This window comes from Geotrypetes seraphini, chromosome 6, assembly GCF_902459505.1.
Source record: "Geotrypetes seraphini chromosome 6, aGeoSer1.1, whole genome shotgun sequence".
NCBI lineage: Eukaryota > Metazoa > Chordata > Amphibia > Gymnophiona > Dermophiidae > Geotrypetes > Geotrypetes seraphini.
The window spans coordinates 129,847,777-129,868,178 of record NC_047089.1 but is presented as its reverse complement, the minus strand read 5'-3'; the positions used below and the strand labels follow the sequence as shown (position 1 = coordinate 129,868,178).

The following is a 20,402-nucleotide window of genomic DNA, read 5'->3' as shown; positions in this document are numbered from 1 at the left end:
GAGAAAGGCCCAGCGCTGGCAGAGCAACGAGTTAAGGCTGCCAAGAATGAGAGAAAGTTCTGAACAGGCTTCTTACAGCTCACCGAGGCCTTCAATCTGTCGCATCACTGATGATGCGGCAGAGAGAAGCCCTGGCAGAGCATGCCGCAAATAATCTCACGATGGAGTGGGGCTTGGTCAAGTCCAGAGGTGCTGCATAGGGGGATGGGAGGAAGGGATGAAAAGCTGCTGCATTAGAGGGATAGGCAGGAGGGATAGAAAGCTGCTGCTCAAGGGGGGAGCAGAGAGGAGAGAGGCAGAATTGTTTAACTTGGGCTGAAGAGGAAGGGAGATGCAACAAAGCGGTAGAAAGAGGTGAGAGGGAGAAATCCTGCATATGGTGGAGTAGATGGAGACATGTATAGTGAAGAGAGAAGGAGAAATGCTGGACATAGGGTAGAGGGCAGGGAGAAAGAAATGTTTCACATGATAGTGGAGGGGAGGAAGGGAGAGATGCTGCATGGAAGGGAATAGAGAGGTTTGACCCAGGGCACAAGGCAGGGAGAGAGAAAGAGAGTTATGGTAGACAGTGGGAAAGAAACAGAAATGTTAGATATATGGCAGTTGAAGGGAAGGTGCAGAGATGGATGGTAAGCATGGAGAAAGAAGAAAACGTTAAATGATCAGGAGACCCTGGCAAATGAGTTAAAAGAAGACAAACAGAAACCAGAGCCTGGGACCAACCCAATTTGAATATTAAAATGATAGAAAAAGGTAGAAAAAAATAATTTTATTTTCTATTTTGTGATTTCAACATGTCAGATCTGAAATGTGTATCCTGCCATAGCTGGTGTTAGACAGCAAGCATGAGCTAGGCCCTAAAAGAGAGGAAAAATATTTTTTGTTTATATTTTGTTTACACCACCGTGCTAGCGTGGGGTTGGAGAGGTTGTAACCCTGTGAATGTTAACTGTAAACCGTTTGCGCTCTCTGGGGAGGACGGGATATAAAAAAATATAAAATTATGAAAAAAATAATTTTTATACAGGGGGAGGGTGTTAAAAAATTATCAGCCTCGGATGTCACATACCCTAGGTCCACCACTGATTAAGGACCTCTGTAGTGATTCTTTTCATGCAGAATACACAGCCCAGTGGTTTAATTCTTCATTGGTCCAAATTACTGTATTTTTATTCACAAAAAAATATATTTCTAATTATATATTTCTACTTATATATATATATATTAAAAAATTCAAATCTTATTCTGTTCACATCAATCAACATTAAATTATTTAACTTAATGACTTAGCATTGTAATAATGTCAATAATGACTTTTAATAATTTGATCCCAATGGTTGCATAATACTGACCATTAATCACAATCTAATATAAAGAAATGGTATAGCCAAAAATACTTTTTCTCTTGGACTTTCAGATGTTATACACCAGGTTCTGATCTAACCAGCCACTTATTGAATCACAACCACATCATTGGTTTATAGCAGTGGTTCCCAAACCTGTCCTGGGGGACCCCAAGCCAGTCAGGTTTTCAAGATATCCCTAATGAATATGCATGAGAGAGATTTGCATACTTGTTACTTCCATTATATGCAAATCTCTCTCATGCATATTCATTAGGGATATCTTGAAAACCTGACTGGCTGGGGGTCCCCCAGGACAGGTTTGGGAACCACTGGTCTATAGGGATTATTTTTACAGCAAATTCCAACTGTATATAGCATTCATTCAAATATTAAATCATTCACTTATCTTCTTTCAATTAAAATTCATTCACCCCATCTGGTCCATGCTCAGGACCATTCCAAAATAGTCTGACACACTTCCGACAATGTTTCACCAGAGCTTCTATCAGGAAAGCTCCTACTAGAATAAAACAAGATGGGTTCTCAGATAAACATACTCAATACCATCTCATCATCCAAAGTAAAATATACATATCCTTATTATTCATTCAGCATACTCTTCTGTTCTTCAGATCACTGCAATAAGCTACAAACATAGCTACGGCATCAGACGTCAAATTTAGAGAAACCTAAGCCAGTCACAGTGCAGGGAAATTCTCCACCTTCTTAAACAAGGACATTCATTCCAACTCCTCATTTAATCCATATGGAGAGTCTGCTTGCAGGTCATAAAACCATTGTTGCTCTTTATAATTCAAACTTTTTTTGTAATTACCACCCTCCCATCCACGCTGCACACAATCAATTATTCTCCATGTAAATCCAAGACAGAATGATGGTGTTGGGTGCCAGTGCTGTACCAATGGAGCTGAGAAGTTACAAATATTAATCTGGGAGTTATGCTCATTCAGCCATTTTTTCACTGGTCTCAAGGTGCATCCAATATAGATTTTATTACATGAGCATGCAATGACAAATGTCTAGACTAGAATTACAGTCTGTTATATTTAGATATAATTGTCACCTCCTTGTCCGGAATAGTCCAATCTCTAACAACAATTGCCAACTCATACCATTTATTTTGTATTGCAATAGTTCTTCAATATTCTTCTGTCTTATATGTGCCACAATAGGAAATTTCAACTTCACAGATAAGCATAAGACACTTTAAATCAGTGGTCTCAAACTTGCGGCCCGCAGCTACTATTTTGAGGCCCTCGGTATGTTTATCATAATCACAAAAGTAAAATAAAAAGTTTCTTTTTCAGTTCAAAAAGTTTTATTATTTTCAAATAAGAGAACAGTATAGTAATATGAACAGGTACAAAAGGCAGATATTGATACAACCAATATAAATAAATAAATATAATCAGTACAAGTAATAGGATGTAAATGGATGCAACACAAGATATATAGATGGCAATTACATACAAGGATCTCACTTCTAAATGGTTACCGCTCAAACTAACTTGGTGGGGCCGATTAGAAACCATAAAATTGATGATCTCCCCAAAAGTAAACTATGTATTAAATATGCTCCCTTTCTTATTTTAGTCTTCAGTGTACACTAGCCTATGGAACAACAAGCAGCCACATATTATTATCCGTAAGCTTAAAGCTCACAAGTCAGTTGGTTGAGTTAATTTTCCTTGTTTTTTTCAATATCATGTTTCTTTTATAATGTGCCAATCTTCACTTTGGTTGGACTCCAATGCAATGGATGATCCCCCCCTGTTGGCTACTAATTGAACAGCTTAAATTTAACACACAATATTTGCAAACTCTGGCTGGTTCATAACTTTCTCCTTATACCAAATCAAACCTTATCTTGTCCTCAGCCAAAGTGGCTCTTTCACATGTAGATAACTTGATGGATAACACTTGGGATGATTCTCTTGAAGCTCCCATCTCCAAGTACCTACAAATTCAAAATGTGGCCCTGCAAAGGGTTTGAGTTTGAGACCACTGCTTTAAATGTACCAGTGGCAGTGTATAATTTTAACAATGCTTGAAGCCAATGTTTGAGAATGGCAACTATAGTACCAACCGGTCCTGGCTATCCGGGCACTCATCTCCTTTCTAGGTCAAATAATTTTTATTGACGACAAATCTCAAACAAAACCAAACAAATCCAAAACCACTCTGCAGGAATACATACGAAGATAACAAGCAAGGAATAATATACAACCAAGAAGCAGTCATCAATAATTTTCAAATGGTAAGTGTCCCCCCATACCCTGCAACACCACCTCAACTCCCTCCCCCACCAATTCAACTCCCTCCCCCACCAAAAAAGAGATCCCCCCCGCAACAAACACAACAAAGGCTGCACTCAAGTCCAGTTAGATGAGAAGTACATCTTGACCTTTGTCCATGTAGCTCCAGCAGTCATCTATTAAATCTAGAAGTACTGTTTTGATGCTGTGATAACTCCTGAATCCATATTGGTGAGTGGAGAGGGCATTCTGGTTCTTGATGAATGTAGTTATTTGGTGGAGAACTGTTTTTTCAAGGAGCTCTGATGTGAAGGGAAGATTGGAAACTGACCTATAGTTGCTTGGTGTGTATGGATCTAGGGAGGGTTTCTTCAGCAATGGTGTGATCACTGCAGCTTTCCAGGGTGTTGGAACTTCCCCTTTGCGCAATGAGGCATTGATTTGAGGAAAGGACCTTTCACTGATTATAGAAGGGAGTGTGGACATGGGTCGTGAGCTGAGGTGGTAGGGTGAATTGATTCCAAATTTGATTTGAGTTCTGCCAATGAGATTTCATTGAAGTGGTTGAGGGATGTTGACGGATTTTGTTGGATTGGCGCAGAATTCAGTGAGGAACTTTAAGAAGATGTGGATAGGTTGAGGTTGTTTCAGATCTTTTCTAACTTCTCTTGAAAGAAGGAGGCGAAGGATTCTGCATCCACTATGGACTGATTGTTAGTGGGACATTGGGCTGATGAAAAGAAGAGAAGATGCCCCCGGATCAGTTGGGAAATTTTGTTATTAGTTGGGTGTAGTATTTTTCTTTAGCTCTTGTTAGTTTGTAGATGTTTGATTGTGTTTTCCAGGTCTCTTTGTCAGAAGTTAGTTTAGTTTTACAACAGTTTCTTTTGCTTTTCATGTGTTTCTCTTCAATATCCTTAATTCTTGATCGAACCAAGGAAATGAAGAATTGTTAGTGTAATCTGTGTCACTTAAGATGCTAAGTTTCAAAGAGTTCACGGATTCCTGACTGCCAGGTGTCTGTCAAGGCTGATAAGGATTGTTGGGATTCCTCTTTTGTAAGATTAATTAGACCTGCTTCAAAAGAAGGGAGGTTTACTGTAGAGGGGTCTAAGGTACAGCCAGAGAGCAAAGTGAAGTAGAGCAGAGTCGCTGAAAAAATCCAGAGTGGATTCCCACTGTACGAGGCATGCGGCCACTGGGACACAACCCATTTGTCTATGTCTCATCTACTGCATTGGAAATCTAAACATGACAGACATTCTATTTTGGTCATTTATGTCATCATATGCCCATGTAATAAAATCTTTATTGGACACACCTTGAGACCGATGAAAGTACAGATGAATGAGCATAAATCCCAGATTAATATTCATAACTTCTCATATCCACTGAAACAGCACTGGCACCAACACCATCATTCTGTCTTGGATTTACATTGGAGAATAATTGATCGTGTGCAGCGTGGGTGGAGGGTAGTAATTGTTCTTTATAATTCAGAATTTTTTTGTAATGATTGATTTATGACTGTCAAGCATTCTCTTCCATATGGGTTAAATGAGAAGTTGGAATGGACTACCCTGCACTGTGATTGGCTCGGTGTTCTCTAAATATGACAAGACACCGGAACCATGTTTGTAGTGTATTGCAGTGATTTGAAGCATGGAAGAGTATGCTGAATGAATAGTAAGGATATGTTTATTTTAAATTGGATAATGAGATGGTGTTGTGAGTATGTTTATCTGAGAACCCATTTGTTTGTTTTAGAAGGAGCTTCCCTGATGCAGCCACCTCTGGCAAAACATAACATTATGTCAGAAGTGGGTCAGACTATTTTGGAGTAGTCCTGAGAATGGACCGGCTGGAGTGAATTAATTTGAAATGAAAGAAAATAGGACAAGATAAGTGAATGACTTAATACTTGAATGAATACTATACAGTGAATGAAATTTGCTATAAAAAATCCCCATGGACCAATGATGATGTGGTTGTTATTCATTAAGTGGTTGGTTGGATCAACACCTGTTGTATACCATCTGAAGGTCCAAGAGAGAAAGTATTTTTGGCTGTACCATTTCTTTATATTGGATTATCTTTGTAATAGCAGGAAATTAGGCTGACCTGGACCACTTTTCACATATAATGTCAGTGCACAGTCCTGAAGGTAATTGCAAGTTTTGAATTCAAAAGCTTTAGTGATTACCTTCAGAACCTTACCCTGATTTTTCAATCAAGTTCCTTATATTCAACTTGATGTATTTTATCTGTTCTATGTATTACTTCTTTCCCTGCCATGCCGGTATTTTCTGTTTTATATTGTAAATGCTTTCTGTCTTTATCTGTTTTTCAGTCTATTATTCTAATTTGTATTTTATCTGTATCCCATGTATTAGCTCACCTTGTTGTGAACCGCCTAGAACTTTTTGGGTATGGCGGTATATAAGAATAAAATTATTATTATTATGATGCAGTGAATCAGTTGGCATAAGGTCCTACTATTACAAAGAAGTCAATAAGTTGAATATTTTAACATTGAGTGATGTAGAAATATATAATTAGAAATACATAAATCAGACCTCATAATTTTTGATTCATAAAATTGATTTCTATACAATGGAAACAATATATGCAAATTTATCTCATGCATATTAATTACAGATATCCTGAAAACCTGATTTGCTGTGTTCCGAGGACTAAGGTTGAGAATCTGTGATCTAGATCAGTGTTCTTCAACTTTTTTACACCTACGGACCGGCAGAAATAAAAGAATTATTTTGTGGACCGGCATACTACTAAGGCTGAAATAAAAAACCCCATCTCGGCTCCATCCCCGCAGCTCAGTCCTCGTCCTGTCGCTGTGAACTCGGTCTCCATCTCCATCCCATGTACTGGGAGTGGGGAAAGAGAGAGATCCATGGTGCATCTCTCCCACTCCCTCTACTGCCATATCCAACATTTTCCCTCTTTCATCCCCTGGATCATGTGCAGCATTTTTCACTATTGCCCACAAGCCCCATGCCCAACATTTCTCTTCTATCACCTCTCTCCAGCACCATGCCACACCTCTCCCTCCATCACTATGTCCAACATTCCTCCCCCTTGCATCCCCTTCAATCTGTCCTTCTGTTCCCTCTCCACCACCATATCCAACATTTCTCCCTCTCATCCTTCTCTTCCCCATGTATCCCTTCCTCATTCCTCTCTCTCTCTATGCCCAACAATTTTCCTCTTTCTTCCTTTCCTCATGTGCACCATCTTTCCCTCTCACTTACACACTCATCCCCAACAATTCTCCCTTTCTATCCCCTCCTTTGTGTCCCAAGTTCATGTCCCTTCCCTTCCTTCTGTGTCCCCCCCTCCCTGCCTTCCAACCTTTGTCCCAAATTCCTGCCCCTCCTTTGTCCCAATGTGCTCCTCACCCCCCCTCTCCCTTTTCTCCCTTACTTGTTCAGGGCCGTCCAGCCTCTGCCGAAGTTGGATCAGTGTCCCCTGCAAGCAAGTGTCCGTCTTCCTTCCGATTTGGCTGCACAGGAGAGGCAGGAAGCAGCGTGCTCAGCAACCAGGAAGCGGCCAGAGTCGGGGCAGAGCAGGAGAAGGAGGCAAGTGGGAGCTGAAGGTTCGGGGAAGCGGCGAGAGTATGCTCCGCCCACCCCCACCGCGTCGGAGGCAGCGTTGGACTCCCCCTTGAAAAGGGGCGGAGCCAACGCGGCAACTCATGGTGCTGGTGCTGAGCACAGGAGAGGCAGGAAGCAGCGTGCTCAGCAACCAGGAAGCGGCCAGAGTCGGGGCAGAGCAGGAGAAGGAGGCAAGTGGGAGCTGAAGGTTCGGGGAAGCGGCGAGAGTACGCTCCGCCCACCCCCACCGCGTCGGTGGCAGCGTCGGACTCCCCCTTGAAAAGGGGCGGAGCCAACGGCGCACAGCCGTTCGGCGCGCGGTGAAGGCGAGTGGCAAAGGCGCTCGCCTTAGCGAGAGCACCTTTGTGAAGGGCCTTGAGAAGGGCCGAGAGAAGGGCCGAGAGAAGACAGCCAAGGACTCCAGAATCACCAGGAGCACACCAGCACTTTACAAGAGCGATGGAGGACCCAGGATCCCAGAGGTACTTTCCGGTATACTGCATAGAGTGCAATATGTACGACTACCTCCCCTTGGGAAGGCGGGAGTACATATGCAGTCGGTGTCAGGAACTGGAAAGCCTGAGGATGGAGGTCGGCAGACTGAGGGTCAGGGTCCAGGAACTGGAGGGGCTGGAGGGACCCCGCACCACAGAGAAGACGAGCTGGTCAACCAAGGACACAGACGGAGCAGGCTCCAGTGTGGACCAGGTGAGGGACCTCGAGAGATTCATAGAGGAGGCCTACAGGAAGGTGGAGGAACAGGACCAGCAGCTGTACAGACGGATGTCGGCAGACGAGACCCAGGATCCACAAGGCGACACCGGGGAGGGACCTAGCGGAGGAACCACGCAAGAGGAGGAGACCGCGACTCACCAAGGCCCTGAGGGAGAGACACCGCTCTACACCGAGGACACGGACCTGAGACAGAGGAGGTTGCTGAGGAAAGGGAAGTCTGCTATTGTGGTGGGAGACTCGATCTTGAGAGAGGTAGATAGTCACGTAGCCGGAGGAAGGGAGGACCGGCTAGTGACTTGTCTCCCAGGGGCCAAGACACGAGACATCACTGATAGGATTGAGAGGATCCTGGACGGAGCAGAGACAGAGGAGACTGCGGTGATAATCCACGTCGGAACAAATGATGTGAGCCGGAGGAACTTCAGCATAGCCACACTGACTGACCAGTTCAGGGTCCTGGGACGAAAGCTGAAGCGGAGTACACGGAGGATAGCATTCTCAGAGATCCTGCCTGTACCGAGGGCAGATGCAAAGAGGCAGGCAGACCTCCAGGCTGTGAATGCATGGTTGAGGAGATGGTGCCAGGAGGAGGGCTTCCACTTTGTGAGGAACTGGACGTCCTTCTGGGGAAAGAGCAAGCTCTACCGGCGGGACGGACTACACCTGAGCACAGCGGGAACTAGACTACTGGCAGCCAATGTGAGGAAAGAGATCGAGAGGGTTTTAAACTGAGGAGAGGGGGAAAGCCGACAGCTGAACTGATGTTGACGCTTCGGACAACAGTATCCAGAACAGATGCTGAACGGGCTGACTGCAGGAAGGAAGTAGAGGGACCGGTGGATCTTGTGATCATACAGCGAGGGAACCATCAGGTAAAGGGAGCTTGCTGGGAGGAGACTAAGGGGCATGAAGACACAGGGGGACTGGGTGGCACGAGGGCGAAAGCTGAGGGCAATATAGAGGTGCCACAAGGCGAGGGGGATCAAACAGAGGTTCAAGGGATGATAGCCCAGGAGGGGGCCGGTAGGGCTAGAAAACCCAGAGGAAAAGCGGGGAAGTGGGGTGGCGGGAATATGGGGAAGCTGAAAGTTACGAGGGTACAGGCTGAGAGCAAAGCAGAAGCACAGGGAATGGGAGAACTGCCCGAAACTCAAGGGGAGGCGGCCCAGGTAAATGCAGAGGTAAATGCAGAGGTGGAGCAAAAACGACGGGACCTGCGGTGCTTATACACAAATGCAAGAAGCCTCATGGCCAAGATGGGTGAACTAGAAGTCGTGGCCAAGGGGGAGGACCTGGATATAATTGGAATTACAGAAACCTGGTGGACAGAGGAAAATCAATGGGATGTGGCGCTGCCGGGGTACAAGCTCTACAGGAGGGACAGGACCCACAAGAAGGGGGGAGGCACTATATATAAAGGACTCTATCTACTCGGTCGGGATGGATATGGCGACAAAGGCAGAGGGGCTGGAATCGCTATGGGTCAAATTGCCGAGAAACAAGGGTGCAGACATAAAACTGGGGCTGTACTATCGCCCACCTGGTACGCCAGAAGGAGTCGGACACGACTTGGAAGCTGAACTGAGACAGGAATGCAGGACTGGAAGTGTAACAGTGATGGGGGATTTCAACTACCCGGGGATAGACTGGAGTATGGGTCACTCCAACTGCACTAGGGAAACAGGATTTGTAGAAGCTGTGAGGGACTGCTTCATGGAGCAACTAGTCAAGGAACCGACGCGAGGGGTTGCTACTCTTGACCTCATCCTAAATGGATTAGGGGGGCCTGCAAGAGGGGTAGAAGTGGGAGGACCACTAGGCAACAGTGATCACAACGCGATCAGATTCACATTAGAAAGGGGGACACCCATAGTAAGGAGGACCGCAACAACTGCGCTCAACTTCAGGAAAGGGAACTATGTTGCTATGAGGGAAATGGTGAGGAGGAAGCTCAGAAACATCTTTAGGATGGAGACTGTAGGAAGCGCCTGGACCCTATTCAGGGACACCCTGCAGGAAGCACAAAGAATGTACGTCCCCAGTTTCAGGAAAGGCTGCAAGAACAAGCGGTCAAAGGACCCGGTTTGGATGTCAACTGAAGTAAAGAGGGCAATAAATGACAAAAAAGTATCCTTCCGGAGATGGAAAAAGGACCCAACGGAGGAAAATCACCAGGCGCACAGGAAATGCCAAAAGGAATGCCACCGAGAGGTTAGAAAAGCAAAAGGGAAATACGAGGAGGGGCTGGCCAGGGAGGCAAAAAACTTCAAGGCATTCTTCAGTTACGTAAAGGGGAAGTGACCAGCGAGAGAGGAGGTGGGGCCGTTGGATGATGGGGATAGGAAGGGAGTGATTAAGGAGGATAAAGAGGTAGCTGAGAGGTTGAACACGAGTGAAGACACATCTAATATACCAGACTCAGAGGAGCTCATGAGTGGGGAACAGGCCGAAAAATTGGAGCACATAGAGGTAAGTAAGGAGAATGTCCTCAAACAGATAGACAGGTTAAAATACGGCAAATCACCGGGCCCGGACGGGATCCACCCAAGGGTTCTGAAGGAATTAAGACAAGAAATAGCGGGCACAATCCAGCATGTTTGCAACTATCCTTGAAAACTGGAGAGGTACCAGAGGCCTGGAAATTGGCGAATGTCACACCTATCTTCAAGAAGGGATCGAGGGGTGACCCCGGGAACTACAGGCCGGTGAGCCTGACTTCAATTATAGGGAAGATGGTGAAAGATGATGATCAAGGACGGCATTTGCGAACACATCGAGATGAATGGCCTACTGAGAACTAGCCAGCATGGATTCTGTAAGGGAAGGTCGTGCCTAACGAACCTTCTGTACTTCTTTGAGGGAATAAGCAGTCGGGTGGACAATGGGGAACCCATAGACATCATTTACCTCGATTTTCAAAAGGCTTTCGACAAAGTGCCACATGAAAGGCTGCTTAGGAAGCTGTGGAACCACGGGGTGGGAGGGGATGTGCACAGATGGATCAAGCATTGGTTGTCGGGTAGACTGCAGAGGGTCGGAGTAAAGGGCCAATATTCTGACTGGCGGGGAGTCACGAGCCTTGTGCCACAGGGATCGGTGCTGGGGCCGTTACTCTTCAACATATTTATCAATGACCTGGAAAAGGAGGCAAAGTGCGAGGTGTGCTGGTGGATGCATCACTGAAGCCATCTGCACAGTGCGCAGCAGCCTCAAAAAAAGCCAACAGGATGCTGGGCATCATAAAGAGGGGCATAACAACCAGGACGCGGGAAGTCATCATGCCATTGTATCAAGCGATGGTGCGTCCACATCTGGAATACTGCGTTCAGTATTGGTCGCCGCACCTCAAGAAAGACATGGCGGTACTTGAGAGAGTCCAAAGGAGAGCAACGAAACTGGTAAAAGGGCTGGAACACTGCCCATACGCCGAGAGGTTGGATAGGCTGGGGCTCTTCTCTCTGGAAAAAAGGAGGCTCAGGGGAGATATGATAGAGACCTTCAAGATCATGAGGGGCATAGAGAGGGTGGATAGGGACAGATTCTTCAGACTGAGGGGGACAACAGGTACGAGGGGGCATTCGGAGAAACTGAAGGGAGATAGGTTCAAAACAAATGCAAGGAAGTTTTTCTTCACCCAAAGGGTCGTGGACACTTGGAATGCGCTACCGGAGGAAGTGATCAGGCAGAGATTGGACGGATTCCTGAGGGATAAAGGGATCGTGGGATACTGAGAGAAGTGCTGGGATGTAACACAAATATAGAAAGCTAACCAGGTAATAAGTATAGAAAGCCAACCAGGTCGTGCATGGGCAAGACCGGAGGGTGAGGACTTTGATGGGAAGATAGGACTTTAATGAGAAACCAAGGTGGCAAGGGGCCCCTTCTGGTGATTCAGACAGGTCGTGACCTGTTTGGGCCGCCGCGGGAGCGGACTGCTGGGCAGGATGGACCTATGGTCTGACACGGCGGAGGCACTGCTTATGTTCTTATGTTCTTATGTTCAGCACCAGCTGCACTTGTTTGCCGGGACAGTGCGCAGCAGCTCTTGCATGCTGCTGACCCAGTTCTGGTTCGGGTCAGCCACGTGCAAGAGCCACTTGCTGGAGATAAGGAGCAGCCATGCTGGAAGGAAGACGGACATGCATTTGCAGGGGACACTAATTCTTTATGGACTGGCAGGAAATTTTTGCAGAATGGCATCGGGTGAAGAATACTGATCTAGAAGGTGATTAGAATAGAAAATACCCACAGAAATTCAGAGATTGCTGATGATTTCCTGCAAAAATGTTAATAAAGATTAAGCCAAACCTGTGAGCTTAAAATAGCTGCAGTCTAAATCAGCAAGTGCAGCATAACTGCCCTATGTTAAACTCTCTGTACTACAAATATAAAAGAATGAGGTAGTGCAGATGTAGAGGAGACAGGACAAGACTGAACCATAAGAAGCATTTCTTATCACAGTATTCTGAAAACAACAAAACAAACATAAGGACCACTCAAGTATACTTTTCATACATATAGGGACTCATTTTTAAAGCACATTTACACACAAAGTTCCGTAGAAATCTATAGTACTTTGTATGTCTTAAGTGTTTTGAAAATAAGCCCCATATTCTTGTAAGAAATCAGTTCTCTATTTTTATCTTTAAGATATATTTGGAAATAAACAGATTATTAGAAACACTTCTTCACATACGGGACATCAACTACCTTTGGATCTGTGGGTGCAAAGCAGCTTATATAATTATTGATTTGCTTGAAGACAAAACCTCTGTCCATAAATGTGAAGCACCTCTGCAAAAAAGGAAATAAAATGAGATCAAATCACTAGAATGAAAATTTGCAGAAGGATGCCACTCCTATCTTTCAACTCTTCCCTTTCACAAGTGGAGAATAGCTCCCTCTTCAGTTAGTACCAAAGCAATCAAACTCCACTGAAACAGGAGGGGCACAGGGAACTTCCTCAGACACAAACTATATTTCTGTTCTGCTCCGTAATTCATGTCAAAAGAATAATAATTAACATGAACTTGTAACTTAGTTGTATCCAGGAACCAACCTACTATGTGCAACTAGCACTATTGCATAAAAACCCCCAATGTTAAAAAAAATTATTGTTATTCACACTCCTGTTTTGTTTTCTTTTTGTTTACTTATCCAAATGACAGGAGAAAAAGTCCCATGACAGACCCCAGCAATATCCAAAGCAGTACACAGGCGAATCGTAAGCCTGCACAGGATGGGCTGTACAGAATCCTATGTCTTATTACAGAAAGAAGATTACAGAGGTAAGAAACTAATCTTCCATTCTGTTGTAAAGACACAGGACTCTGTACTGAAACTGACGTGCCAAAGCAGTGACAGATATCTAAGGAGTGACAGATGAGTCTGCCCATAGCACCAAAGAACCAAATGCTGCATCCTCATGGGCTGCCTCATCCACCCTGTAGAACCTTGTAAATTTATGCGGAGACCAAGTAGCTGCTCTAAAGATTTTATGGGATAGAACAGTCTGGGACTCCACCCAGAAAGCAGCAACACTTCTAGTCGAATGTGCTGTGATAGAGTTGCCGTAAGACCAATGCACTCTGGATTCTCCATGGGAACTGGGCCCTGACTAAGAAGCACCAAATGAACTGTAGCTTGAGAAACCTGCCTCATTGCAGTGGCACCAAATCCTCATACCAGGGCTGAGGAGGCCAGTCCAGAGCTATCAGTACTACCAGACCCTGGTGGTATGCAACTTTGGATGATTCGGCCCTCCATGACTCACAGTGGGAACACAGAGTAGATTCTCTGTGGGCCAGGGCTGAATCAGGGCATCCAGCCATTGTGCTTCCTGGTTCGGCTCTTCAACTGTAGAAGCGATTTGCCTTCATATTCTTGGCTGAGGTCATGAGATCTATTTCTGGTTTTCTGCAGTGCTGCACATTGAGGCTGAACACTCTCTGGGACAGGGACCACTCCCCTGTATCCAGAGTCTGCCTGCTTAAAAAGTCGTTTTGCACATTTTCTACTCCTGCCACATGGGCTGCTGAGAGCGCCTGTGAGTTTCCGCTCACTTTAACATCATCTGTGTCTCCAGGTGCAATGAGGCGCTTCTGTGCCTCCCTGTCTGTTCACATAAGCTACTGCAATGGCATTGCCGGAGAATACTCCAACTGTCTTTCCTGTCAGTAAAGTCTCCAATGCTTTAAATGCCAAGTGAATAGCACTCATTTCCAGGCAATTTATGTACCACTTGCATTCTGAGGGTGTCCACTTGCCCTGCAGTGGGAAACCACAGCAGTGGGCCTGCCAGCTGCTCAGGCAGCCATTGGTCATGTCATCCATGAGGTGATTCTGAGAGGCATGCCCTTCAACAAGACATCCCCCTGGAGCCACTAACTTAAGCTTTTCCTTGCCTTCCAGGACAAGGGGCACTGCATCTGTACAGAATGTTGTTGCAGAGACCACTTAGAGAGGAAAGAATCCTGGAATGGATGCATATGTTTATGTTTTATTAACATTTGATATACCGCTTAAGCATATTACAGATCTAAGCGGTTTATAATAAAATACAGGTACTTCAAGGGTGGCCACCATTGAGCCCAGTACCTGAAGGTAATGCAAGGCTGTGGGCATCAGTAATGCTAAGATCTCTGTGATCTGCTTCCTGAGCTTCTGTTGTCGTGGATATTCCAAGCACTGAGGGGCAGATTCTCAAAACTAAAATCTGCCTTTAATGTTCTCGCTAAACTGATTCCAGCTGCTTGGCTGGCCCGGACCTTCTTTCTGACATCAGAATTGACGTCGAGGGGAAGGCTTGTGGGCCCGTGGCGTGCAATAGCTGCATGCGCCTGGCCCTTCCCTTCCTGGAGTTGTGGCAGCAGTGGGGAATAATTAAATGCAGATGGCGGGAGGGGGGGGACAGCGGCAGACTGGGGGGAGGAGAAATCGGTGGCGGGTCGGCTTGGGGGCAGGCAGGCTTTGGCGCGGCAGGGAGGGAGGAAGGGAGGAAAAAGGCTGGAAAGCAGGGAGGGGGCATGAACTCGGGACATAGGAAAGAGGGAGGGAATAGAAAGGGACAGTTGGGCTTGAGTATGTGAGTGAGAGGGAACAAGATGGTGCACATGGGGAAAGGAAGAGTGTCAGCATAGCTATTGCTAGTATTCAGCATTTTCAGTTGGCATAACCAATGTCAGCGAAGGCCTATGGGAAATTATATCAATCTGACTTTGGCATGTGAATGCAGATAGACCCTGAGTGTAGGCAGACTGTTTCATATGGCCCGAAAAGACGGTGTTAAATAGCCCTGATTGAATCATGATTAGCTAAAAGGTGTTAATGTGTTAATGTCTGATTAAGAGGGTGCTTAGGACAACGGGTCCAGGTGCACAGATAACTAAAGTTAATCAGAAACTATTGTCAGAGGCATACTGGAAATTACATTTGACCATAGCCTATTCTTCGGCTGTCTAGCACAAGTTTACTAGGGAGGGGGAGATTTAACTTCTATTAAAGCTCAATAGTTTTCTATATTCAGAATAGGATTCCAAGCTATAAAAGCCTCCTCTCTGCAACACACAGGGAGCTCTCTCTTTCTCTGTCTATCCTTCTCTTTATCTATGGAACACGAAGCTTGGACCATCACCCCATCCCTCTTTTCTCTCTCTCTGCCTTTCCATGGAACTTCAGGCTTCTATGTCTCTCTTTTCCTCTGAACTCTGTAAGGCAGGGAAACTGCGTTGCTCTCTAATTAATTAATGCTTAATTGTAATGCTTATAAATATTGCTTTTCTGTAAGCCTATTTCTATAATATATTCTTTATCCAATCACCTATGGCTGTGCCTTTTTTATTCTACTTCCTGGTGAATCTTCAGTGAGGGAACTGAACCTGGGACCTGGCGTTTGTAAGGGCGCATCTCAAGTGACCCCACCAACCATATATTGTGGGGGCCACTAACAAACCTTACAAAGAGGAAAACTGGACGTAGAGAGGAGTGAGGTAGAGATGCATGGGGAATAGAAGGATGAGAAGGAGAAATGGGCATGGGGCTGGTGGGTAGTGATGAAAAATGATCTAGGGGATAAGAGAGGAAGAAACGTTGGACTTATAGAGGGACAAGAAGGAAGGAAGGAAAGAAAGAAAGAAAGGAAAGAAGGAAGGAAAGAAAGAAGATGCACAGTCAGAAGTGCAACCAGAGACTCATGAAATCACCAGACAACAAAGGTAGGAAAAATTATTTTCAATTTCAATTTAGTGATCAAAATGTGTCCGTTTTGAGAATTTATATCTGCTGTCTATATTTTGCACTATATTTGTCTATCTTTCTATAGTTGTTACTGAGGTGACATTGCATATTTTAAAGTCGTCTGTCTTGACATCTTTGAAAAAACCCTGAGTATAAATAATTAACATTTTCTGTGTGTGCTTTGTGTTTTTTTAATTTTGGGGTTACCATTATGTATTAATAATAGTGTGTGTATATGAAAAGTAGATGGAAGAAATTGTGATGAATTAGTATTATTATTATAGGGGTGGAGTTTGGGCAGATCTGGGGTGGCGTTTGGCCGGGGGTACTCGGTTGGTATTTGTTAGGCTTAGGGGTACTTGGCTTGAAAAGGTTGAAAAACACAGCCCTAGGCAATACCTTCCAGAAAGGGAAATTCCAATTTAGAACTACAACTGCTTTCCACTTTCCAATTTGTTTTCCAAATTGCAAACACTTTTTTTTTCCGGCAGTGCCAGACTGGATTCGCTCACCGAGTTCCTCTAGCAGTAGAACTCAGTGATGGAAAGGGACCTCCTCCTTCATGACCTCTGGTTCTTGTCCCTCCCCAATAGGACCCACCAGCCAGCAAAAAAATCCAAAATCAAAATGACCACTGCCTTGGCTTTGAAGCCTAACTGCCAAAGCACTCAAAAGAAAAACAAAATTTATTTTCAGTTGTAAAGTTTCAGAAAAATGGTTCAAAACCATTTAAGTAACAAAGCACAAACTTTCAAACTGTTTACAGCAGCATTTTTAAACTAGTGTACCACAGCTGCTTCCCAGGTGTGCTACAGCATCCAGGAATCCTGTCTAAGTCATAGATGTTGGCATGGAGTGGAAAACAGAATCAGCACAATTTGCCTATCTTCTTCCTCCCACCCCTCAGGTCTCTCTCTTCTCCACTGCAGTTCTACAAACTTTGCAGTTGCCTTGCAAAATGGTTTTTAGGTTCTTATAGGTGCTTTTTGTAAGGTTTCTGTTCTTAAATTTTCTATTGTGAGTTGTCACAGTTTAGCTATTGTGTGCCATCCCATCGTTCTAGTTTATCAGGTGTCTCTGTATTGTGTTGAACCTAGTAATTGGCCTTGGTTTTTTAAATTCAGATATGACAGGAATATCATTGATTGTTTGGAGCAGCCATAAGCAATATCCACTGCATTTTGCTCGGGTCATTTTAAGTCTGTTTTCTTTTATCCTTGAGTATGCCCTCCAGCTTTCTTGTATGCCCTCCAGCTTTCTTATATAATGTAAGCTGAGGGTGCTGCTATTATTTATACGACTACTGGAACAGGGATTACACTATTTGTTGTATGTTGTATGTTCTTTCAAGATTCTTGTCTTGTGTTTGGTGGTTAAAAATGATGAAAATTCCTTCATGTTTGGTTGCATTTTCCCATAGTTCCTTTGGAGCCTAGGTTCATGGTTAGTGAGATTTTGTTGCTGCACAAATTACTGCCCTAAGTAGTGTGCCTTTGGCTTGCGCCTTAGGTGTTGCTCCAACCAGTGATGTGCCGCTGAAAACTCTGGGTGGTGGAGCTACCTCTCCCACCACCAGATGCACTTTCCTTATGCATTGGGCAATTCTCAGGTGGACTGGAACTGCCTGGGTGCTGTCACAGCCCTCTCCATGCTGGTAACCAGTTGTTCAGTATGTGTGTGTGGGCGGGGGGGGGGGGGAAAGAGAGTGACGTTACCATGTGCAGTTCTCCTTATGTTTCAGGCAGCTGCTGAGTGAACTGGAGCTGCCTGGGTGCTGTTACAACCCTCTCTGTGCTGATAACCAGATGACACCAATGATGTTGGGAGGTAGAGCTACCTCTCCTGCCACCAGATGCATCTTTCCTTATGATTCCAGCAGCTCCCGGGTGGACTGGACCTGCCTGGGTGCTGTCGTGGACTTCTCCATCCTGGTAACCAATTTTGAGGACTGGAATCTGCCACTACTTGATCTTTCTTAAGGGATATTATCTGTGGTGTCTGATTTTCTGTACAAGTTATATTACTTGTTTTGTTTTTTTGTTTAAAGTTTTAATTTAAAAAAAATTTAGAAAAAGATGTGTGTTGGCTATCACGAGCCAGGACTACATGCTGACCCTTGGCAGTATGACCCTTTGCAGTATGTGGTGGGAAAGATCAGGAAGATAAACAGCATGGAATATCTGGCAAATGAAGGGGGTAGAAACTAAATAAGTAACCTTCTTGCCATCATTGAAAGCAAATGTGTGGGAAATGCCAAGGCACAGGTCAGTGTCACATGAAATTGGGAACCAAGTCTTCCAGTGAGATGTGACTCTAGACTTTGATGAAATGGTACTGAAACTTGGTGAGAAGCCTCCTGTGGAGTGATGTTTGATGGAGAGAGGGGTGCAGCTTTAATGGCAACACCAATGTAATAGCAAGTTAAGCAAAGTTAAGGCTTGGGTTTTTATGCAAATTTAAGGCTACAGGCAAATTTTTATGCAAATTTTTGCTACTAGTTGCTATCAGGCAAATTAATTTGTAAGCAAACTGTATATAAATATAAAAGCGTCACTCCCCAATATTAAAAATGTTAATGTATTTATCAATGATTGTTGAGTTTTCAAGGTCTTGCTACATCTGGGTATGTAGAACTGACATTTCAGCCCATAATCTGTGGCTTTCTTCAGGATGTGCTCTGAGGTCTACAGTTTATTTTTATAGTGGGTCCTGATTGGCTGGGGCTTGTGGCGACTGAGGCAGGTAAGTCCATTGGTCACAAATTTGAATGCTGGTAGGAAAGAGACTGGAAATTAATTGACTTGGGGAGAGGGAGAAGGGATTTTATGAGGTCATATCTTAAAACATTGAGAGAAGGTGATGGTGTTTGTCCTTGTTGGAGAGAGGCGGGAGCCAGAAGGCCCTGAGCATGCGCAGATGCTCAAGACCAGTCCTGCAAGCAGCATGATCTTCGGGCACCGGCACCTCCTGTGGGTTGGTGCTGCGTGCCAGTGCCAGATGGGGATAAGGCTTCAGTTTGGGTGGGCGGGCGTTTGCGAGGGGGAGCAATGTCGGTTCGCAGGGGGCGGCGTTTGTGAGCGGGGGGGGATGTGGAAGTGCACCAATAGCCTCGGGGGTGGGGAGGTCTTTTGGGGATGTAGTGTAGTGGGGTGGGGGATGTAGTGTAGTGGGGTGGGGTGAAGCAGCGCCGGTGGCCAGGGGGAGGAAGTGGAACCAATCAAGCGAGTTTCCCTTACTTCATATGGGGAAACTCTCTTTGATATACAAGTAATTTGGTTTACGAGCATGCTTCTAGAACAAATTATATTCGTAAACCTGTATTTCAAAACTTTGCACATTTTGTAAAGTCATTAAACCCTCACAATGCTGACAAGTGGAAAAGAGAAGCATGCCAGCCAGGGGCTGCCAATGTCTGGTCTAGTCATTTGTTTTTTTTAATTTGCATTTCATTCACACCTTATTCAATTGAACTCCAAGGTGAGTTACATTCAGGTACAGTAAGTACCGAACACTGTAAACTCATTTGCAATATTTAGCTTGATAGAAAGCAATTTAAATTTAAAGTAAACTAATACAATTAGAAGTCAGTTATTTATGTTTACATACCTTAATGAAGACTGCAAGGCTATGGTTAGCATTTTTGGAAGCTTCTGGATTCTCTTTATACTTTTGTGTAATGTGTGGCATCAGCATGTTAACAAGTGTTTCCACGGCATGGTGGTAAGATGCAGGAAATCTTTGGTTTCTTAACAACTAAAAAAAAAAAAGTTATTCACAATAAAAACATGGATTTTAATGAGGAAAAGTAGTAATTTTGTGTGGCAAATGTACAACAAAAAATTCTGGTTAGACTTAACACTCATGGAAAAATAGTTATTTACCTATTTGCAGGAATACTGTGGACAACAGGCAAATGGGGTGGGGCAGGCTTCAATAAACTAATACCATATTTCCCCGCATATAGGCCGCACCCATGTATAGGCCACAGAAACGGGCTCCCTATGTTTAAAAAAACGGAAGATAAGCCGCCCAATGGTATTAGCCGCGGCTTATCTTCCGGTACTTCCCCTGCCTTTGTCAATCATCTCTCACCTATCCCACCCCCGGTACCTTTTCAGGAGCCCCCTGGACGGTGGTGCAGGGCACCTGCTGAATGGCCGACATCAGCCTATATATGGGGAAATAAGGTAATATTC

General features: G+C 44.6%; 1 protein-coding gene across 4 annotated transcripts in view; it reads right to left on the bottom strand.

Moving 5' to 3' along the window:
- The window catches only part of DOCK9 (dedicator of cytokinesis 9), a 1,074,749-nt gene that overhangs the window by 403,113 nt on the left and 651,234 nt on the right, over positions 1 to 20,402 (bottom strand). For all 4 annotated transcript variants that reach the window (XM_033947591.1, XM_033947593.1, XM_033947592.1 and 1 more), the window contains exons 28-29: positions 19,813 to 19,959; positions 12,682 to 12,765 (exon numbers count right to left, since the gene is read on the bottom strand). In XM_033947591.1, coding sequence (XP_033803482.1) covers positions 12,682 to 12,765; positions 19,813 to 19,959 — 231 coding nt within the window. The remainder of the gene's footprint in view (positions 1 to 12,681; positions 12,766 to 19,812; positions 19,960 to 20,402) is intronic.